Source organism: Euwallacea similis, chromosome 24 (assembly GCF_039881205.1).
Source record: "Euwallacea similis isolate ESF13 chromosome 24, ESF131.1, whole genome shotgun sequence".
NCBI classification, from domain to species: Eukaryota; Metazoa; Arthropoda; class Insecta; order Coleoptera; family Curculionidae; genus Euwallacea; species Euwallacea similis.
In genome coordinates this window covers 1,759,457-1,782,617 of record NC_089632.1, presented here as the reverse complement: position 1 = coordinate 1,782,617, position 23,161 = coordinate 1,759,457, and the positions used below count along the sequence as shown (strand labels likewise).

General features: G+C 32.5%; 2 protein-coding genes across 2 annotated transcripts in view; one reads left to right on the top strand and one right to left on the bottom strand.

The window, feature by feature from the left end:
- LOC136416759 (uncharacterized) overlaps nt 1-21,520 on the bottom strand; it is a 37,285-nt gene extending 15,765 nt beyond the window's left edge. The window contains exon 1 of the mRNA XM_066402105.1: nt 21,315-21,520. The gene's annotated coding sequence lies outside the window, so the exon portion shown is untranslated. The remainder of the gene's footprint in view (nt 1-21,314) is intronic.
- LOC136416746 (uncharacterized) lies at nt 5,491-6,247 on the top strand. The gene is made up of 3 exons (XM_066402079.1): nt 5,491-5,573; nt 5,895-6,117; nt 6,164-6,247. Exons 1-3 carry the CDS (start codon nt 5,491-5,493, stop codon nt 6,245-6,247), a joined length of 390 nt encoding a protein of 129 aa, XP_066258176.1.
- Nucleotides 21,521-23,161: the final 1,641 nt, after the last annotated feature.

The following is a 23,161-nucleotide window of genomic DNA, read 5'->3' as shown; positions in this document are numbered from 1 at the left end:
CTTGGCGGTCTCGGGATATAATTTATCCTTAATTTACTAAGTAATAAAGATGCATTTACTACATATTTTCAGTCAACCGCACGTTTTACTAACTTCATTTAAATTTATCTGATGACATTATTTTTTATGCCGATTTATACTACATGCGACTAAAAATATCCAATTGTAATGAAATATAGAGAATTTTATGTGTTTCTTTGAATTTCAATGTTTGTTGCGAAATGCTAAACCATTATGTAGCTTTTTGTCGCTTCAGTCATTAAATCACTTCAAAGCCCTGGAACCCAGCGGTTTAAATTTACGATGCATTATCTTGTATAGGAAATACAAAGGTGTATTATCGAAATTACAGTTTCAGCAATTCAACTTGTTATTCATAGTGCAGTTTCAGACTGAAATAAATTTCAATCCTATATTCAAGTTTACCTAATACGGTAATGAACACACCTTTCATTTACACATTTTGCAGTCAATAGGTACCACCAATAAAATTCTACACTGTCAGACACTTACTAATTTGCTGCAAATTGAATCATAAATCAGGAATAGTGTATTTTTTTAAATATCAGTTCATAGGGACCGATTTTGAAACGAACATAAAACAAAATAAACCAGTTTTAAGTCCTATGGTTAGGAATACATTTCCTTAGGAGGTATTGAATTAGTACTGACAAGTGCCGTTTTAATTAGTGTACTGGGTGACCCAAGTCGAGTGTATAATTCGATACTGCAATTGGTTGCAAAAAGCACCGATTTTGGTTCATTAAATTGTGAGGTATGTTTTTTCATCCAAGATCGAAATTGGTTCGAAAGTACGTTTTCAACGATTTATTTATATTACTTTTTTAATAAAGTCAATTATCCATAAATACATATTCTTTGGTATTTCATCTTTTTGCTTGCTCCAGATAAGCGAATCAAATTTCGAAAAGTCGGCCTCGATTCCTTTATTATTGGAGCGTCCGTGACAAAACATCAATTACATTCAGACAGAGTTGTTTTTCACGAACATGAATTAATTTGCTTTATTTTTTAAAGATATAAAAATTTTCTAAATCAATAAACCCTTTTGGTTTTCAACACATAAATTTATAGCTTAAATCCCGTTAAAACTGTTACTAACATTAAAACTAATTTTATTTTGGAAAAGTAGTAAATTTACATGTTTCACTTAGCTGTCTCTGTTCACTTGTCTGTATTTAAAGAGAAAATAATTTGAAAAATTCAAATTTATATCTTTTTTAATACAAAATTTACGTTTTTCGTAAGTAATGTCAAAGTTATTTATCTAGATTTAATGGTTGAATTTATGCAAAAAATGAAAAGTTTATTAAAAAAATTACATTTGAATGTTGAAAATGTTTTGATGATTCCGTTCTAAGGGCCCTGAGTAGCGAAAAATGTGTGTTTTATGTATAAGTTGTGTTATTCACTTCTTTCACAAGCTATTTTTTAAAGAAATTAATTCATCAAAACGCTTCTCCTGATTATGTGAAGCAATCGATAAAGCAATGTTTTCAAATATACGGGGAATTATTTCAACAATATTGCTACATATTTACCACCTTTTTTGATCATATTTATGTATTTATCTATGTATTAACAATTGCCGAATTTGGAAAATACGAAGCAGTTCATGGTTCTATTTATTTCTTACATAATACCTTTCTATCTCTTTTACTTAATGTTCTTTATTTGTATAGTATCTGGTGTAGGTTCAATATCAACATCAAGACATTTTTCATTTCATGTGTACGTGTAACCGTCGTCGGCCATTCGCTGGTTTGGATTTACAAAGTGCCTCAAAGTCGACATTCCTATACCTCCACTACCATCCAAAAGTTTGGAAGCGGGCGGATTTTTTAAAATAATTCAGTATTGTAAATTTATTGATCGCCATTTAAAATTTTTTTTCGGATCCATATCACTTTAGCCCAACAAAAATTTATAATTTCTTTTTTGAAAAAATGATTTCTTTGATACTGTAAAGCGTGATTCTTTGCAAAAAATTGCGGATTTTTTTCTTTTTTTAAAATTATTTTTCATTATTTTTCATATAAGTATCTGCAGTATCTGCAAGTTTTTGGAACCGTGAAGTGAATTGGGGTGCTAGGTGGTGTAAAATAAATCAAAAACACAGTTGGATAATGAATAAATCATGGAATGAAACTAACCTAACCGTAATCAAATCCACCAAACCCTAAACGAATTCAACCAAACCATTCTTGCACAAATGAAAACAATAAAAAATTTAAAAAATTTTTAATCATCATTCAATATCCAATAATTATTTATACTTCAATTATGATAGTTTATTTTTATTTGGGTCAGATTAGCTTGGTTAGGTTAGTTTAGGGGTTGATGGGTTTGGTTACGGGCAGGTTAGGTTAGTTTCATTAAATGATTTATTCATTATCCAACTATGTTTTTAATTTATTTTACCCCACCCATCACCCCAATTCACTCCACAGTTCCGAAAGCTTGCAAATATTGCAGATACTTATATGAAGAATAACGAAAAATAATGAAAAAAAAAGAAAAAATCCACAATTTTTTACAAAAAATCACGCTTTACAATATCAAAGATGTCATTTTTTTAAAAAAGAAATAATTCATTTTTGTTATCGCAAAAATAGTTAATTTTTCAACAAGAACTAAACAAATAACAATAAATTAGATTATATAAAACTAAATAATAAAAAGAAAGAAAACAAATATTATATTTGATTTAACGTATTTTCAATATGACTTCCCCCTTCTACAAGGCACATTCGAAGTCTTCGACAACTTCTGTCTCACTAGTTTTTTTTAACATTTCTTTCGCCAACTCATTGCAAACAGTTCTAATTTTCTTCTTTAAGTGTTTCAAATTCCTTGAAGGGCTTTTATAAATTTTATTTTTAAGAAATCTCCATAAGAAAATATCCATGGGAATTAAGTCAGGGGATTTTACTGGCCATTGCAGAGACCCATTAATGCCAATCCATTTTCTCCGAATCTGTTATTTGGGTATTGCTGCACAATACGAGGTCTAATAAACTAAATATGGGAATAAATCGAAACTAGTCTGATATTTTTGAATATACTCGTATATTTTTACGATTATTTTTAAGACGTTCTTGCTTATAACTTTTAAACGATAACATATAAGAAAAAATTTCTTTAAAAAAAGCTGTGTGGAAAAATATGATTAATATAATTTTGTCAGAATTTGAGTATTTTTCTTTAAAAAAATCATTGATGACGTCATAACTCATTACTCCAACATAGAAATGAACTTTTTCAGGTCGAATAGGGGACTATTCAAACTCATTGAAGACCTATAGTTTAAATTTTTTATATTGCTTTCCGTTTCCATAATATAGGTATGGGGGTCAAGTTTGAGACACCCTGTACATGCTTCTATACGAATATGTCTTCTAAACTGGTGGACGACAGTATTATTCATTTTATTGAGACATTTTGTTAACAACATTGCTTGTGGGAGAATTTCTATGCGAAATTTGCTAAAACTAAAATTTAGTTTAAGCTAATGTTCAACTAAGTTGCAAAAGCTTATAAAAATGTCTAAAAACGTTTTTTTCAGGGTAAGTACTTACTGCTTGGCGGCAAATGTAGGCCACTAAAACCAGTTTTTAGCACTTAATAAACCGTAAAATCTCCGAATATCGTATTATATCATTTGCCAAGCAACACAGAGTACAAATTATTCGAATAATACGACTAAGTTTTGCTCAAAAATACTCGTACATGGATTTCCACCTGTTTTTGCAAATAAATCTCGCTCTACATATAAATTTTTGAATCTCTAAAGCAATTTACCAACGCAAAAAAAAAATTTTTGCAAAAATTAGAAGTAAAAAATCGATGTTGTGGTACATTACGCGGAGAGTTTGCACAAATGAAGTTCTTATTTTAGGCTGCAAATAGAGTACTGTGAGTTCTTGTATTAAATTTTAAAATACATCCTTCACTACACATCGTGTATTTTCTTAGCAAAAAACCCATACGTGCGATCGTTAGTGAAAACCATTCCTATAGGTTTGCTCAGCTTCAGAACACATTTAGTAACACTTCCTCGTTAGACAACTTAGAATAAATTAACTTTTCATGTAAAAACAATGATATCATTAGATGATCTAAATAAACCAATAAATTACACAACCTCGGCACCTAATCAGAGAGTTTTTAATGGATATGGCGTCTAATGCATCACACAGGGGCCCTCCCATGTAACATTTTAATGGCTAATAATATTCAAGTTTATTGTTACTGTAACAACTAAAAATAGTGTTTCAGTAACTGTGTTGTTATTTGGGCCAACAAGAGAATCAGTTCTTTTACACATTAATTGAATAGGAAAGTACAATATTAAAAAATCAAAATTTGAGTCTAAGACAAGGACCATTTCACCTATCCGAGAATACACTGTACGAGTATTTCTTAAACCATCGTAAACGCATATTTCTCAAATCTCTCAAAAGTTTCACTATTTTTTACAATTAGGGAACAACGACGCGACACCACACGACGGTTTTAACTAGATCACTAGCGTATGGCCATCTATCTCATCATCTATCTCATCACTGATGAGTGCCAATAAGGACGAAACTGGTAAAGTTAAAACTAGGGGTCAATTAGAACTTAACTTACTCCATCTATAAATCACGATTTTGTTCATTTTCATAATCAGCCAACAGCTAATCAGAAATCTAAGAGAAATTTCAATAACCTCGAGAATACAAAAAGTAGTCCTTTCTGTAGGCACATTCCAGTATGTTAAATACTATACTAAAAGAATTGTAAATTTTTCAATAGTGATGTTTATGTTACACACACACACACATATATGTATATATTTGGCCATGATGGTCATGATGTTACACATTTAAATTATGATTTATAGACAATCGGAGAGTTGTTTGGTTTAGAGAACATATTCCATCATTTTTATTCAAGTTTATAGAAGAAATTTAATCGTTAATTTGACAGATTTTGAAATTAAGGAATGATGGTTTGTCGTTCCTAAAATCTCTTAAATATGAGATTTCAAAAGAAAAAATGTAAAAAAGCTTAAAAATAATAGTTATTTGTTTTAAAAGGTAAAAGAGGCGAAATTTATTGCCGTAGCGATATTCCTTTTTCACTTGACAAAACACATAATGTCTTCTCCAATTGGGATCGAGCGTTCCGTTTTTATCTAATTTATAAAAAAGTTATTTATGAAAAAAGTGAAAGTAACAAAGTGATTCATGACATAAAACAGACTGTAGCGTCACTTTTAATACTTAGGCAGTGAATATATTACTTTACATTCTAAGCATTATATGCGCACTTTTTGGTCATCTCTTTTTTCGATATTACCAATTGTTTAAAATAATGGTTAATCGGTCAATAGCTCTTGGAATAATCAAAACTAATTACCCATAGCCTATGTGCAGTGACGGGCATAGAATTAAAAATGTCTATTTATTTTCTTGAAATTAGAATATGTCGGGAAAATCTGGCAACACTGTAAGAATCTATGTTTTGAAGGTATCTGTGGGAATCCCGAAGCTTTTATTTTATGAGAAGTTAGGGGATTCCCATGTTTTATGAAAATACTAAATCAATCGGCGCATTTCAAGTACTGATAGAGAGTGGACACTAAATTAAAAACGCTGTTGATTTGTCAGTGTAGCATATCTATTAGTGATAATTTCTGAAAGTTTTGAGAAAATTTAGATTTTGAGAACTAATTAAATGTAGAAAACAATGGGAAAATTATAAAGTTGCACATCAGAACTTAGAAAATTAATTATTAATTTGTGGTCTTCTAGAATGTCGCATAAAAATATTGTAATAAGCTTAAATTACTCTAAAATAATGGTTTTTCATGTGATTAAGCATTTTAGGCAACATGGAACTAAACAAAACAAAAGACGCAAAAAGAGAACTCAAAAATTGGACCCTGGAACAGATAGACAAATTGTTAAATTTTCTCGTCGAAATCCTATAGTGACGGCGGTTGATATCCAAAAAAATATTTTTCCAAAAAAATGTGAAAATAAAAGCTCAGTGTTATCCGTTCGAGTAATTAGACGTCGTCCGAATGAAGCCAATTTATATGGACGAGTTGTACGTAAAAACTGATTATTAAAAAAAAATCACACTGATAGAATAGAACTTGCGAAGGACCATAAGGCATGAGCCTTGTCCCAGTGGAAATAAGTTCTTTGGCCCGATGAAACAAAAATCAATCGTGTAGAATCAGATGGGAGACAGTATATGCGACATCCTCCAAACCAGAAATACAATCCTAAGTACACTATAATCACAGGGAAATATGGAGGTGGATCGATTCAAGTTTTGGGATTGTTTTTCCTGGTTCGGGATAGGCTCTATGTATAAAATTGAGGGGAATATGAATCAGGTTCAATATAAGAATATTATGGAAACTGTAATGCTATCGCATACCGAAGATAACTTGCCTGCAATTTGGAAATTTCAGCAAATAACGACCCGAAGCATAGGGCAGCTAGTGTTCGTGTTTGTTTGTTGCTTAGTTCGATCAGAATTTCGTGTCTCTTCTAAAACGGCCTTCCTGTAAGCCGGATCTTAATCCAATTGAAAATTTGTGAAACGATGTAAAGAAGGCTTTGAGACAACAAAACATCGAAAATATTCCAGATTTTCTTAATGCTGTTAAGTAAGTGTGATATTCTATTTCTAAGGAATGTTGTTAAACACTAATTAAGTCTATGCCAAATCATCGATTGGAAGTAGAGAAGAATAAAGTCTATCCGGCTCGTTATTGGTCATTTTAAGTTTTGTTTGTTTTCTTCATATTGTTATGTTTAAATACATTGTTCTTAATTACATGCCAGAGGGGTTTGGTGACTTTTTTATGAAAAAATGTATTTTTTAGTTCTGATTATTGCAATTTTCTCAAAACTTGCATGATTGATTTCTCTTAGAACCTAATAAAAGTCATTAAAAATTGTTGTAATTTTTAAAGTTTATTTCCAATGAATTATATTTTCTATTTTTTATATGCCCTTCTTAATTCTACGGCCTCCACTGTATGCAAGCTTTCAAATCTCATAATTTGGGTACATTTTATCTAACACCATTTTTCATGGCATACCTACTACAATCATTTTGGGCATGTTACCAACATGTCGCATATTGCCCCATGCTCAAAAACTATACGTAGGTATATGCAAACGCTCGCACTTATGTATGTGAAAAGTGACTCTGAAAGGGATTTGTAACATCTGACCTTTTTATTGTTTACTCACGACAACGTTACGTAACGTAAACCAAAATAAACATACACGTATACTGTTACGCACTGCTAACGACCTTAGGAACGGAGGCAGGTCTACAAATCAGAATGAAATTTGTGATTGACAGAAAAATAAGCAAATTTAAATGTAATGAATGTGTATTTAGCATTGCACAGCGTGAATCAAGACGTATGCAGGATGTTTTCGTTATAATAAGCTGACTGAGGCAAAGACCGGTAACCAGAGGGAATCCATAAATTTTGAGGCTCAGGAAGCCATTGACATTAAACCGTTGGCAATATCTGATATGCAGTTCCTAAATATACCCATTCGGTTTGTTATTGCTTTTAAAATAGGTTGTTACATCTGCTGGTTTAAATTTCGCTGGCAAAACAAATTATGCCCATTTGTATATGTCCATTTTAAAGTCCACTTACAGTTGAAATGGAGCTTTTGACAAAAAAAACTATGAAATATATGAAAACAATACAGTAGACCCCCTATAACACGGGTTCATATGAAACGAATTCATAAAATACGGCGGAAAAATTGTGATCGTGTTCGTCTAACCTACTAAAAGAAGCTCATATAACACGGTATAAGAATGAGATAGATGTTGCAATTTTATTACGTTTTAGCTCCATTAATGAATATAACTTTTGGCTGGTAACACTAAACGTCATTGTGCTTCTCATATTACAAGGAAACTCCATTTTTAGAGGAGATCATCTCAGTTTGTTTTAGTTGTGATGCACATTAAACCTATGTAATAAAACCATTATATCGTATGATTTATTTTATTCAACTTAAATTTGAGGCAGGAAAATAAATATTTGCGGGATGAAACCAGATTTCATTCAGAAAAAGTACATACATAAACGACTTATGTACGTGTTTATATGATCTAAATGACTCGTAAAATACGGATTCGTGTAACACGAAACATACATATATAAGTCGATTTATTGTACTAACCAACTATTTTGCATAACACTTAATTGATCCACAAACAAAGAATTATGTTAATAAAAAACATAAAATTTCTTAGTCCGCAAAAGGGATAACTATTGGTCACATGATTTCAAAAATACAGTATATCTCATTTTTCCATCATGTAGGCAATACCCCTGAAGCTATCATTAATTTTGAATCAAACAGTCTTTCGTACCTTAGAGAAATTTGTCATACATCTTTCTTAATGTACCCTTATGTTAGGTCCGTAAACCACCAATTTTTTGGGTCATACGTAAATACACACATCAACAGAGTCTAGGGATAATAATGACAAATCACAACAATTTTTCTGTGTCCAACAATTCTTATATGTAGTATTTCTAACATGTCTCATAAATTAATTTAAATTATTAAGTTTTACAAAAATAAAAAATTAAATCTTTCAAAGTGAACATAAAATATTGCAACAACGAAACACTTGAAATTTAAAATTTCACCATAAATTCAATAAACAACGCAAAAAATAATAATAATTTGTGTGGCCTTCTTTACTGTTTAATGCGGCTCTCTGCTGTGTGTGCTCGATGGGGTTTAAGTCCGGAGACTGCGCTGGCCAGGACAAAAAATCGATAAATTCTTCGGTACAGAAATTTTGAACTACGCCTACAGTGAGTGGACAAACATTATCTTGTATAAATATGAAACTTGGTCTAACGGCTCCTGCATAGGGAATCACTACAGGCTGAAAAATCTTATCACGATAGTCAAGGATATTTAAAAAGCGCTCCAAAGGATCAATTCTACCACCAATGCTAATTCCACCCCAAACCATAACTGTTCTTCAACGATAACTCTATATTTCTTGAGCAGTTTGGAGGCATTTTACCATTCCAGGTTCTCTGCCATCTCATAGTTCGCCTTAAATCTGGACGAAGACCAAATCGAGATTCATCGCAACAAATTTAATTGTGCTCCATTGTTCATTTCTCCAATTCAGGTATTTCTCATACCACACGACTCTTGTTTCTCGATTTCCACGCGATAAGGGAGGAATTCTGAGAGGACGTCCAGCATGAAGATTCAAAGAAAAATGGCTTCTGACCGTCTGAATATTAATCGTCACATTATGTGCAACTTGTAATTCAGATACCAACTGGGGTGCTGTTTGAAGTCAATTTCTTCTGGTTTAAAAAGTTTTAAAACGATCTTGAATCTGGGTTGTTAGTTTTACCAGGCCCAAGTGCCTCTCAGGTACATTGTTTGTTTCACGAAACCGATTCCATAATCCACTAATCGCACTTTGAGAATTTTGCAAATGAAGATCAAGATGTTGTTGGGTTGCGCCATCCTTAAGCATCCCAATAGCCCTATACATTTCTTCGTGAAAACTCGCTATTTGTTTAAAGAGAAAGCAAAAATACTGTTTATACCAAATTTTATATTTTTACACATTCTTTGTCTTTTTGTCAGTCTGAACATTTTTTGAACTTTTAAATATGCAACTGATAATAGCACGTTTATTTACTAACAAAAAGTGCTTTTATACGGCAATAAATAATTTCTTGCGATTTTTCGTCATTGTCCCTAGATCCTGTTGATGAGTGCATATCCAGCATGACTAAATGTTAGTACCAATTATTCCCAAATAACGCTTGTCCCGTATAATAAAACTTTCACCTTTTGCTTTGTAAGAACTAGAGTTTACGCACATCCAAATTTCATTAAATTAGAATAACGGTAACACTCCAACAAAAGAACAATTTCGTTATTCATCTAATTGTTACGAATTAAAAATATTAATAATAATTTATTTTATCAATCCTTTGTTTATAATATCGATAATAAACCAGCCGATAATTGCCTCTTATCCCTGGTACGCCTATATGTATTGGCCCACGGTTTTAGTACTTAAGATCTTTGTAAAACCTAAAAAGCTCTCTTGGCCAAATTGTTGCGTTGACGTGCACTTCGTTAACCAAATTTCTTCATTTCTGTAAACTTGGTTGATATGCATTATTACTTAACAGTGAAGTAAGTAACTTCGTAAGTTATTCCTGAATTTACTGTTCCAAGATTCATTATACCTCTACTAGTGCCTCCTTTAAAAGGTCAAATTCGGTTTGATTAACGAAAAAATCCGTTTATCCGTTTTTTTTTTATTCGAATCGGATTTAGCTACTTTAGCACATTGCGAGCAGTTTGTTTATGAGCTATATTACCACACTGCTATGATCATTTTTTCTCCGTTGTGTTGGCTATGAATTAAATAGCACATTTCAAAAAACTATGTCCAAAAACGTGTTTTTCCGTGGGAATGTTTCAAATCTATAATAATTTTCGAATTTTTATTATAATTATTCACCTCAGTGGGACAGATGATATAAGATGCAGGTTTTCCAAAGCCATTGGCGCACTCATCCATTGCCCATTCGTCGCTTCACGCTCTACAAACCCGGATTCGTGCGCCAATGTGCTGTCTTATGAAACTTGTATCTTAATGTACCTCACTCTAAAGATTATTGCAGTCTATCAATAATGACTTGATTACAGCCCATCAACAATGACAGTGTCGTGCCCATTCAACACTCCTCCTATATTTTCCATGGCCAATCTCGCCTCATGCAACTTCAGATCTGTTTCATGTGAACTGGTACGGTTTGACATTAAATTATGCATATCGTTTAATAATGCAGTTACAGAGCAGAATGAAAAAAGATATGCTCAGAAAAGGATAGGCTGCATTCTGACGTTGATAGCATCTGCTAGCACATATGTATGTAATCAGCTATAGAGCGAGACAAAAATTAACTACAAAATTGGTCTCTGTACAGGGTGTCTCAAACTCGACGCCCCTATATCCATTTCATAGAAACGGAAAGTGATATGAAAAATTTAAACTATGGGTCTTTAATGGGGTTAGATGACCTCCATTTCGACCTGAAGAAATTCAATTCTAAAGTGTCGGAGTAACGAGTTATGACGTCGTCAATATTTTTGTCAAGAAACATACCCGCATTTTGACGAAATTATATTGATCTTATTTTTCCACACAACTTTTGTTAAAACAAAAATTTTTTATGTGTTATCGTTTAAAAGTTATAAGCAAGAACCTCTTAAAAATAATCGCAAAAATATACGAGTATATCCAGAAATATCAGACCAGTCTCGATTTATTTCCATATTTAGTTTATTAGACCTCGTATTGTGCAGCAATACCCAAATAACAGATTCGGACAAAATGGATTGGCATTAATGGGTCTCTGCAATGGCCAGTAAAATCCCCTGACTTAACTCCCATGGTTTTTTTCTTATGGGAATTTCTTAAAAATAAAGTTTATAAAAGCCCTTAAAAGAATTTGGAACGCTTAAAGAAGAAAATAAGAACTGCTTGCAATGAATTAACGAAAGGAATATTAAGAAAAACTACTGAGACAAAAATGGCGAAAACTTTAAATATGCCTTGCAGACGGGGGAAAGTTATATTGAAAATATGCTAAATGAAATCTAATATTTGTTTTGTTTCTTTTTATTATTTAGTTTTATAAAATCTAATTTATTATTGTTTGTTTGTTTCTTGTTGTAAAATTAAATGTTTTTACTCATAACTTTTAAACGATAATACATAAGGAACAATTTCTTTAACAAAAATTGTGTGGAAAAATATCATTGCTGGCCTCATAATTCGCGCCTTTGACATTTTAGAACTGAACTTCTTCAGGTCGAAACGGAGGTCATCCGACTCTATTGAAGACCCATAGTTTAAACTTTTCATATTATTTTCCATTTTCATAAAACAGTTATAGGGATAATCGAGTTTGAGACACCCTGTACAAATACTCTGTGTATCAACAAAACTGAAATTGAAATATTTTTATCGTAGTGTTACTCATGAGAAGGAAGTTTTAATTAAAAAATGGAATTTTCCTAACACGTGCGGTAAATGATACTTTCCCGCACGCGATTGCCGCTGCACTAACGATGTTAAGAGGGGTTCGGATAAGCTGTCGAGTGTTGGAAAGATACTTTCAAGAAGGATAGACACAACGTAATTTGCAGGTAAGTATTACCTGACACTCTTTCCCGCACTATTCTGTAGAATATCAGTCCAACAGACTCTACATCGATAAGCAGCACAGTTCAAGTGTTGTTTGGCACACAAAATATTGTACTGAAGCAAAAGTTAAAAGGTCAAAAATTTAGCTTACAGCTTTGACGCCTATCTGTTTACCATTTATCGACCACGAAATAAAACGTCACACTTCTTAAGACCAGAGGGTCGAAATTTTAGGTTTTTATTAAAAAATATCATCGGTGACCTAATATCTTGAACCGATCACTTCAGATCAAGTCACAAGTACGGTTGACATATCAAATATATACTGAGTTCATCAATTGCATCCGCTCTGGCCCCGATTTCGAGACGATCCGTGTTTCAAGGTGCTCGTTATTATCGTCTTAACGGTAACACACCTGGTTTATTTATCTTGATCTTTCCATAAGATAGATTTCTACGTACAGAAAAAGAAACACGGCTTATGGTATTTTTTTTTAATCGCAGCTTTATCTCTTTTTCTATTGTTTTTCGTCAGACTTCTGTGCAGTATGATGAACCAGGAAGAACGGCTATAGTCAAGGTTAAAATACCAATAGTCTCAATTCAGGTTTGTAAATCTTCGTAATAGCGTATAATCTTAACTTTGAGGAAATCAATGGTGCACCTTGAAGGCGTAAGGCGTCTTCAGTGTACCATGATACTATGCGTGGGACTTCAAAGACCTTTACAATAAGATAATTTAAAGGAGACAGAAATGATTTCACTTCATTTAACTCCCATAATCAAGATCGCGTTTGGCAACGTTATCTAACAGAAATCAAACAGTTGGTCAATAGGTTTTGACAAAAAAATTAAATTTTGTTTAAATATCATAAAATCGATATAAATGGCCCTATAATGATAAATGTAAACAGAAATCACGATAAGTGTAAGCAAATTTCACGAAAATCAAATAATTTCTTTTATGGAAAATAATAAAAGAAAAAGGAACATTTTTACGACCATGCGAAACATAACACAATATCCCTGATGAGGAATTGTGACAATTTTCATTGAAACTGGAATTGAAATATGCATATGTATATGTGTTCGAAGAGTAACAAAAAATTAAGAGAAGCGATGGGAAAAACCCCGTTTAAAGCATTTTTTTTGTGTCACTGCAGGATATCGTTTCCTAGCCTCGATGCTTTTAACGCATTAAATTTCTATTTATTTGGAAATTCAAGGTGTTCTCTGCATTTTAACGGAAAATACCTGATTCTGTGCCCTTCGAACTACCGTTATTCACACCATATAAGCCAACAACCCCGCAAGCAAGATCGTGCAACAACAACCCAAAAAAAACCTTAATTGACTTAACGAATTTTTTCGAGCAAGGCAAATTCGGATAGATTGATTTTGTTAACCTTTGTACCACTACACAAGGCAAATTAAATAACTGTAAATCGTTGAGATTGAATAATTGCAGGGTTGACAAAAATGCGATGTAAGTAGATTTGCTGAAAATTTCCTTTGCACAGTATTTAGAAAAAAAAACGCGAACCAATTTTTATTCAAGGAACACAATATTCGTTTTCTTTTATCCTTTACTTGAAGATGGGGTGTGTTAGTATGGTAGCGCCATCTATGCGGTGTGTTCGAACTCTATACTGCTCTCTCTATATAGGGCTTTGCTTGAGTCATTGCTTAATTGATGAACCTCAGATTTCGAAATCTTCCGTACAAGGTATTGCTTAAACACTCTTTTATCCACTGTATTCATTGATTTGACAAAACTTTTTGTTTACCCCTATATAACCTGAATTATAAAAATTACTCTTGTTATAGACATTTCGTTATAAAAATTACTAATTTTAAAAACTCGTTATATTGTTGGGTATGACAAGGTATCAATAAAACCTTTTTAAATATAAGCCAATTTACGTGAGTTAAGCAACTTGATCAATATTGTGGTGATCTAATTAGTTAAGAAAATATTGATGACCTTTAAGTCTTTGTTTGCCACTGTACATCTAACATATGTATGTAGAACTTATTTCCAGCGCACGAATAAATTGTCGTAATCCTAAGAGATCGATTCTGCAAAGATTATTGATGAAAATCGTCAAGCGACATAGATTTTAAACTGATTTGTGCGAAAATAGTATATTAAGATACAAGTTTCATAAAGCAGCTCATTGTCGCACCAATCCAAGTTTGTGAAACTCGAAGTGACGAGTTTTGCAATTGGAGGTTTAAAAAAACGTTAGAGAAAGGACTTTCATTTCGATACTATTTTGACCCCAAAACGATCCGGCAAAGTTGTCGTGACCACGAAATAGAAAAAGTGTCTTGTATTTATCAAACCAGGCAAAACATTGAAAAAACCCGAAGAGAACTCCACTGGTAAGTATATTAGAATGCAAGATTAACCGGAGACTTCGATTTTTTTCCAGAAAACAAGCATTAAAAAATATTTTGCAATGTCACTAGCTGAAAGTTTAATAAAAATGAATATTAGGAAGTTAAAATTTTTCATACAATAAGAAAAAAAACAACATTATGAAAAAGAGAAGAAAGTCTGCAAATCTGCTAACAAAAAAAACATTTTTTCACGTAAGATTTTTCTAAATGAAAAACATGAAGTTTAGTAATGTGTATTGCTTCCGCGAGCCCTAATCACGGTGTCCATGCAATGGGCATGCTACCGATCAACGCGACAAATTCTTCCAGAGGCATTTGTTCTCATTCGTCATGAGGTGCTTGTTTCAACTTATTTGTGGATTGAGACTCAGCATGATTACGACAAATAAGTTGGCTCAAAATATCTCATGCTATCAATCTATCGGGTTCAAGTCTGAACTCCTCGGAGGCCATGATAATAACGGAATACGAACTTCATTCAAATACACTCGCGTTATCGTTGACGTGTGGATGAGTATTGTTGTGTATTGATCAAAAATTTTTACCGACAAATGACGCAAATAGCACTACATGTCCTTCCAAACATTGCTTAATTAGTCTTTAAATTACCACCACGAATTGTGACAAGTTGTCTACCTCTAAAGAAATATCTGCCCATACCATTATTCCACCACCACCAAATTGAACTCTAAAGGAAAAATATCATTCTGTGTAAACAATTCAATTTATGTTGTATATTCCCACGGATTTGTCCTAAAGTTTTATCCAGAGATACTTCAATTTAACTCCAAGATACCAACCTCCAAGATAACCTACTGTAAGATCTAACGAACTTGTACACTGCTTAACCTGATAACCGCAAATCATCAAAGTTTTATTTGTTCTAAACGGATGATTATCATAGTGATAATTGTTGTTGTTAGTCAATTAACAATGAAGTAATATGGGGTTTACCTGGAGAAGTTATATCTGTTCGTATTAGAGTTGTGCATTCGTAGATTTTTATCGAAAAAATCCAAAAACAAAAAAAATCAGCGTCACTTTTGTTAGCAGTATTCCGCTTTAGTTTTTTCCAACGCTCCACGATGCACAGTTTAAAGCAACGTGAGACTACGAGATTAGTATCGGTATCGATCTTGTATGAAATCGAACCCAAAATTGAGACTATAACAAGTTTTACTTCGCGATCAACTTCGAGACTATATTGGTCTCGGTCTCAGTGGTAGTAACTGAGGCCGATAGCAAAGCTTATACTGCATAATTGAGACTCTCATAAGTCTCGATATGGAACAGAATAGTTTTGTTTCAAGTTTATTATCTTTGATGAATGTAGCAAAATAAGTTGAACGTTTTCACATTACCTACGCTCCACCAAATGAGGACATATTTTAGGTTTTTATCTGTAATTTTATTCAATATCCATTTCAGGGGAAAAATGAGAAAAAAGCTGCTAAATATTTTGCATTAAAATTCTGCTGGCTAATATAAAAGAAACTGCATATTAAGCGCCCGAACTTAACAGAACTCTTAACTATACATATTATACGTGTGTACAAGGTTTTCTAGACAATCCTGTAACTTCAAAAATGTTAAAAAATAAAAATTCATGAAAAACAGAATAACTTTTATAAACTTTTGGAAACTACCCTTTTTGAGAACCTTTTGTTTTCTAAATCTTACAGTTTTTGAGGTAAAGTAGTGGACCGTCTTACGTGGACCACCGTGTACATCCTCGGCCACTTGTGAAAGCATTCATGTTTATGATTATGACCCAAATTGACTGTTAATAATCAACTGATACGATATCGAACCGCATTTTTGAGCGGTAGGTACATAACGTGCATTATAATACCAATACTGAAAGTTCATCTAAATTTTACTTGATATTTATGTACACTCCTCAACAATTAAAGTGAGTATTTAAGAATATTGATTTTTTTAGTAAATAAAACATGAAATCCATTGCAAAAAATTAATTTTTACAAATGGATGTTAGAATACAATGAAATTAAAGAATTAAATAAGATCTCAAATACAGAAAAGACATTTAAAAAATAATAAATTATAAATTCTTGAAACATAACAAAGTTTAAAGTTTCTGATGGCAATTGTCCCATTTTTATAAAAACCTTAGCAGTATGTAGAACCTCTCCTCCTTCTTCTTAGGGCTCTGACTCTGTATGAAAGATTCCTAATCAAATTATTGATACATTTTTGAGGTGCTCAAATTGCTCACAGTACATATCTTCTAAAGTTTGGGGGCCGTTGGAGCAAATTTAAAGGTCTAGATATATCGGTCTAAATATGCTCAATGCAATTCATGTCAGGCGAACTGGGAGGCCAAATTTTTCATTAAAATTTTCAGAGAAATAACCTATTCATGTAACCCTTCAATTGAGAAGTGTATTATTATTTATTGCAATAGGGTCTATTTAACTTCCGATCTAAAGATTTCTGCATCGCTCATGAAATTGGATCTGATAGTAATATGATAGATGCATGTCCGTTTATCTGTTATGTAAGTAGGTAGGTATTTACATTTTTGAGCAATTGCAACAACATAACGTACATTAAATATTGTAGATTTTTCTTGTATGAGAATCAATTGGTAATTTAACTTTTTTACATCTATTAAAAGCCATGATTTATCCATTAAACTTAATCAGTAGTGGTTTCGTTAATCACAGACTTCAAAACAGCATAATATATTGTTTTGCAAGAATCCTGTGCAATAAACTAAGATTTAACGATTTAACGGCATTCCACTATAAAAAGTTATCAAGGATTCGTTAATAAACAGAAACTAATATTAGTTTGTAGGGTTTAGGTTATCTATACTGCTTCGAATGGATAAATCTGCGATATTATGTGTATATTGCGTGTCTATGAAAAGTGGTACTCCAAATATTTCCACAAGTTTGAACAACCTCTGGTGAGAAAAAATTAAAATGGACTTATTACAAACCTTTTTATACCATACGTAGCAGCTACATCAGACCAAATCACACGAACAGGACATAAATTCACCGTTGGCACAGTGTTTAGGATAGAAAACACTAAATTCAAGCCTTACAAAACCACGACCACCAACGAAAATTAACACACAAAAAAAGTCATATAAATATAAAATTCCTTGCAAATGTTAGAAATTTTACACTGGCAAAACTTTTAGACCTTTAAAGGAAGAATAAAGAACTCCAAAAGTGTATTAAAATCAGAGAATTTCGAATATTGAGTAAATGTCCGGATGCCATTAGTAACGGCCTCAGTAACGGTTACAGAATTGGGACACACGCAACCAACGCAGGGCACATACCGTGCAGGTCTAAATTGTCCCCCCTGATAATTTTTTAACATATTATTACTTTTTAAGAAATTCAAAAGCAGCATTAAATATGAAAACAAATACTATTTTTTAACATTTGTTTATTTTTTAAATTTGTTGCTTACGTCATCGGTAGCACAAAATGGCCGATTTTTAAAAATTGAAAAATGGATCAAGTGACACCTCAAATTAAAGATATTTCAAAACTGCACTCAATCGTGTAATGCGATTCAAAATCTATTTATTAGTTTTTGAGAAAAACACGTATAAATTTCATTAAAAAACCCAATACAATCTCAGTTAAATAACATGTGAAGCAATGAAAAAACATGTTTGTTAATAGGAAATTGGTTTGTTTCGCGTTTTGTGCTTACAATTTAGTCTTAAAAAAACAAATAAATAAAAATAATCAAAGACTGTTTGTGAGCACAAAATTGAAAATAAACCAATTTCTTATCAACATATAAGTTTTTCATTGTTTACGTACTATTTAACTTAGTTTATATTGCATTTTTTTACCAAATTTATACCTGTTTTTCTCAAAAACTAATCGATAAGATTTTGAATCGCAATACACCACTGAGTATAGTTTTGAAAGACCTACAATTTGAGGTGTTACTTGACCCATTTTGCAATTTTAAAAAATTAGCTATTTTGGCTACCAATATTTAAAAAATAGACAAACGTCAAAATATGTCATTTTTTGTTCTGTTAAATGCTACTTTTGAATTTTTAAAAAGTTCTTAAAAAAGTTTTTCGTTAAAAAGTTAACAGTAGGTTCAATTTAGAGCCGCATACCATTTTACTCTTTAAAAACCGGAGTGGGGTCAACACGACTTAGACTTCAAAACTATTTTAAAATTTAAAGTTTCATACATTTTGAGATTAGTGGATTTTTCTCTATAAGAAATATAACATATTTTTATTCAAAACGTTCGTAATTAATTGTAGAATTCAACTATAGAATGATGTACTGGGTGGTTCACTCGAAAAACTCTTGAACACATACTACATTTCAAAACTAACCTGAATGCAGCTTTAAGAGGTTTGGCAGTACCTTCCATGTTATATGAAGCCCATGTGTTAGGATTCTCATGCATTCTTAGAGAAAATAAGGCCTGAACGTACTTTGTGGTAATTCATGGGTACAAGTTATAGACTTGACATTATTAGTGTTTTAACTCTTAAAATTTCAAATTCGTAACATTTTAAACTGGGGTAATTGCTTGGCTAGTCTAATAGCTATTTCTGCGTCGCCTGGTAGATGATTAAAAAGAGTAATTTTTTAAAAAGCGAATGTGTTTTTCATAATTAATTAGATTTTTTTAAATAATATCAATAGAACAATTGACAGCATTACCAAACGGATATTTTAAATTTTAACAGGAAATCTGCAACAACAAACAGGCTACTTAAGTGTTGCATTTAGAGCAAATATTTAAATTCCTAATGGTGTCGAGGCACGGAGTAAAACAATAAACGCGCAAAATAATGCAGCCAATAAAATTGTGAAAAAAGGTGTAAAATCCAGGTCACAATGGAGTAGCATACCCAGATTCTCACCCGGTAAAAACGGATTCGTGTGTATTTAAGATATCATGTCAAGGGCATTAGATGGGACCTGAGGATCTAAACATTAAGGTAAATCGTGCATTATTCTTTAACATGCAAAAGCTTGGACAAAAGTCAGCAATGAGTATGAAATCAACAATGGGATCGGCCACGCTTAACACCGTAGGGAAGCCTCAATCTAATTTGTGCAATTTTTTAATGTTTTTGCAGTTCTAAAGCAGAATGTTAAAAAAATCAATGAATTTTGACTTCGCGAAGGCAGAGGCGTACAGGACAATTTTCAAAAATATTATTTTTATGTTGTATTTCAACGCTCCGTATCTAGGAAATGAAGCATTTGCCAATTTAGATTAATATTAATATATACACGGTGACTTTTAATGTTTGCGACTTTATCTTAATCTCAAACCTAAAAAATTAGATCTCGTATAAAGCCTACACTCAACTAAGAGCTCTTCAGGTAGCGAACACTCCGAACATAAACGCGATTACCAATCATACATACAATGTTGCGAATGACGCGAATGTACGTATTGTTAAGTCTGCGGTTATGATTTGCTTATGGTCGATCATTCGTTCTTTGTGTATCACATAGTTCGTGGCTGTTATTATTTGTAAAATTTTATGGAAAAAGTAGGGAATACGGTTGGAAACTTAGCGAAATTCGATTGAAGACTTTAGCCAAGGAGTCAAGTTATATGCAGCTGTCGAGTATATTTCATTTTTTAAGAATTTTACCAAAGAAGAAAGGACATTCTTAGTTTTGATGAGGTTATTTATTTTCCAATTTCAATACAAAAATATAGAAATTTCAGCAAAGAATATCTCAGTTTTCTACATTTTGTTTTGTCCAAGTAATTATGCACGTTAGAAGAATGGGATTACACGTGAAACAATGGAGATAAACACGAACACTTCTTTCGATGCACCATCCGGTGTATTCAAACCTTTATTACGGGAAAGACAATACCCGGCCATATAACAGGCACCTTCCATTGCTTGAAATTTTTTGTATAGCATATAAACTTTTTTTACTTCTGTTCATCTGATGACTGCCAATTTTCGGGATCTAAAACACCCTAATACTTCTAGAAACCTCTTGTGTGGATCAATGTGGATCTCTCGACCTCTGAAATCTTTCTGGATTGAAGAAATGGCAAAATTTCCTTCCTTTTTTTAATTGAGTTTGAAGCAATTCCTAGAGGGAAGTTCATGGACAGATAATCGATAAAGAAAACTTGATAGATTTTTATGGAGCCCGATGTATTACGGTATCTGTAAAATGGTTCTAAGCTAAATGGATCGCCCTCTACATCGTTGAAATTTTTTTTGCCACACTACGTAATAATATACTGCATGATGAAGTATTAAGAAAAAGTTATGACAGTTTCAATAATTTCCAGTTCTCCTGCCTTTTTTTAACCGCACATCTGAAAGCTCAGGAAGAAAATTTAAATTTCGCTATTTGAAGCCCTTTCGTAAGCGCAATAGTCGACTATCTATAGAGTATAAATATAAATAAATAAAGTGAAAAAAAGAAATAAATAAATTTAAAAAAAGAACAAACCTGTTCCTATTTTATGGTAATATTATAAAGTTAGATCTTGTCAAAGGTTCGTTTCAGGTATCATTGATATGTCCGATTTTATATTTTATTATAAAATAATTATGCTTATTAAAACAACCAAAACATTGTTCAAAAAAACATCTACACTTTAAAATCTGCGCTAATACTTACTGAACTTATAAAAAAATCAATCCATTCGTTATTAAATGAAAAATTGTTGGTAATCTCGATCGTACAATTCGCCGGTACCTCTCGACTACAGGCACAAATACAAATTTCGAAACCGGCGTCGACGAAAGCACGTAACCGAATGCAGCTTATTTACCACACTCACATTACAGGCCCGACAGTCATCTCAGACTGTCCGGGTCCGGCTTTAGATGAGCCAAATTCTTACATTATTAATACTGTAAAGAAGTACTCAGTCTGAACTTTTTTGCAGATTTTCCGATTTTGCTCTGAAAATATTGGTATTCCAGCCAGTTCCTTTGGGGTTCCTTGTTGGGACACCCTTTCAAAATAGAATTAAAGTTTCGGTCACCATTCATCAATATAGATTTTAGGCACATACTAGAGGGCCCACCAAATAATGCCTTTTCCTGCTCTGTACGGCAACGTCCCCTTCTATCGAAAGAGAAATCTAGTACGATTTTGTAACGTTCAATTTATCTTTACAGTGATGTGTCGCTATAACTTTCATTGTTTTACGTCAAACTTATATATACACAGGGTGTCCCAGAAACATTGGGACAAATGAGCATAACGTGTTAATTGGATGGAAGAACAGAGGGGTTCAGCTAAACACGTCTTATAAAAATGTTAAATCTTTTCATTCCAAAGGATGTTTACATTTTTTTAAAATTATTCTGTGCTATTCTTCTATGTTATTGTTATTGTTAGATGTTCCATTCTAGGAACAAATCTCACAGTTTTTGATTTGTTGGCTTGAAGTTGCTCCTATAGAGGTGGGGTATTTGTGGTGGTGGTGTGATAAATTCAGTTAAAATCTCCGTTCCTCCCTGTTCTGTAGTGGACACGTGGGTCCTGTGTCGTACCAAGGTACAAAAAGTCCACTAACTTTTTTTGTCATTATCAATAACTTCAATATTTCTACGAATTTTGATATTCTAAACTCTTCACTAGTATTGAGATGAGCGCACTGGTAAGGAGAGATATATTTAATTGGAAAAATAGTCATTTTTCCCACACAGAAAACTTCCGGTAAAACTGAATGGGGAATGGTACTTAAACTTCGTGAAAAACTTTTGTATTTAGAGAATGTTCTTCTAGCCTTAAGACAATGTTTCGTTTTATGCAAGATGGTACTCCTGCTCATGAACTGATACATATAAGGGAGTTCTTAAATATGATTTCTCACATCGATGGATTGCTCAGGGCAGTGAATATCTTCGGCTAATATGAAGTACAGGGGGATCACTAATTAAAAGATTTACTTATAGAAAGTAAAATCTTCTTTCTTCAGTTTTCTTTTCTCCACCGACACACTAACAGCCCCGATTAACACAATACAACTTATTCGATCCTGTTTCCAATTTCAGGTCCAGCCTGAACAAACGATTAAAACCGACGGGATTTTCATAATAAAATCCCTTTCGACTATCCAACCAGCTATACCACTTTATGATACTTAATTAGCCTAATACGATTAAAAGAAAATTATTTCATAAAAGAAATTGAAAAATTAGGTCTTAGACTGCAACACTGGTCACGTTTCCACGATAGAGGTTGCTAGTACCTTAATTTTTAAGTATACCCTTTTTATGAAAATTAAGGCTGGACTCTAACATACCTCCCCAACTCAAAAATTGAAAAGTACGATGATTTCTGACTAAACCGGAAAAATAGTGATTTTAAATGATGAACGCACCGTAAAGATTTTTTTTAATTATTAACAAAAAAGCTAAAGACGTTTGCTTGTAACACTCGATATAACTGTAAAACTGTATGTAAATTAACCATATTCCAATTTTACTTTTGAACTTCCGAGCCCGGAAACT

Excerpts from the sequence above, each read along its gene's own strand:
- LOC136416746 (XM_066402079.1), top strand. The coding sequence starts at position 5,491 with ATGTCGGGAAAATCTGGCAACACTGTAAGAATCTATGTTTTGAAGGTA. Across the intron at positions 5,574-5,894 it reads AAGCTTTTATTTTATGAGAA|GCAACATGGAACTAAACAAA; the intron begins GTTAGGGGATTC and ends TAAGCATTTTAG. Across the intron at positions 6,118-6,163 it reads CCAATTTATATGGACGAGTT|AACTTGCGAAGGACCATAAG; the intron begins GTACGTAAAAAC and ends CTGATAGAATAG.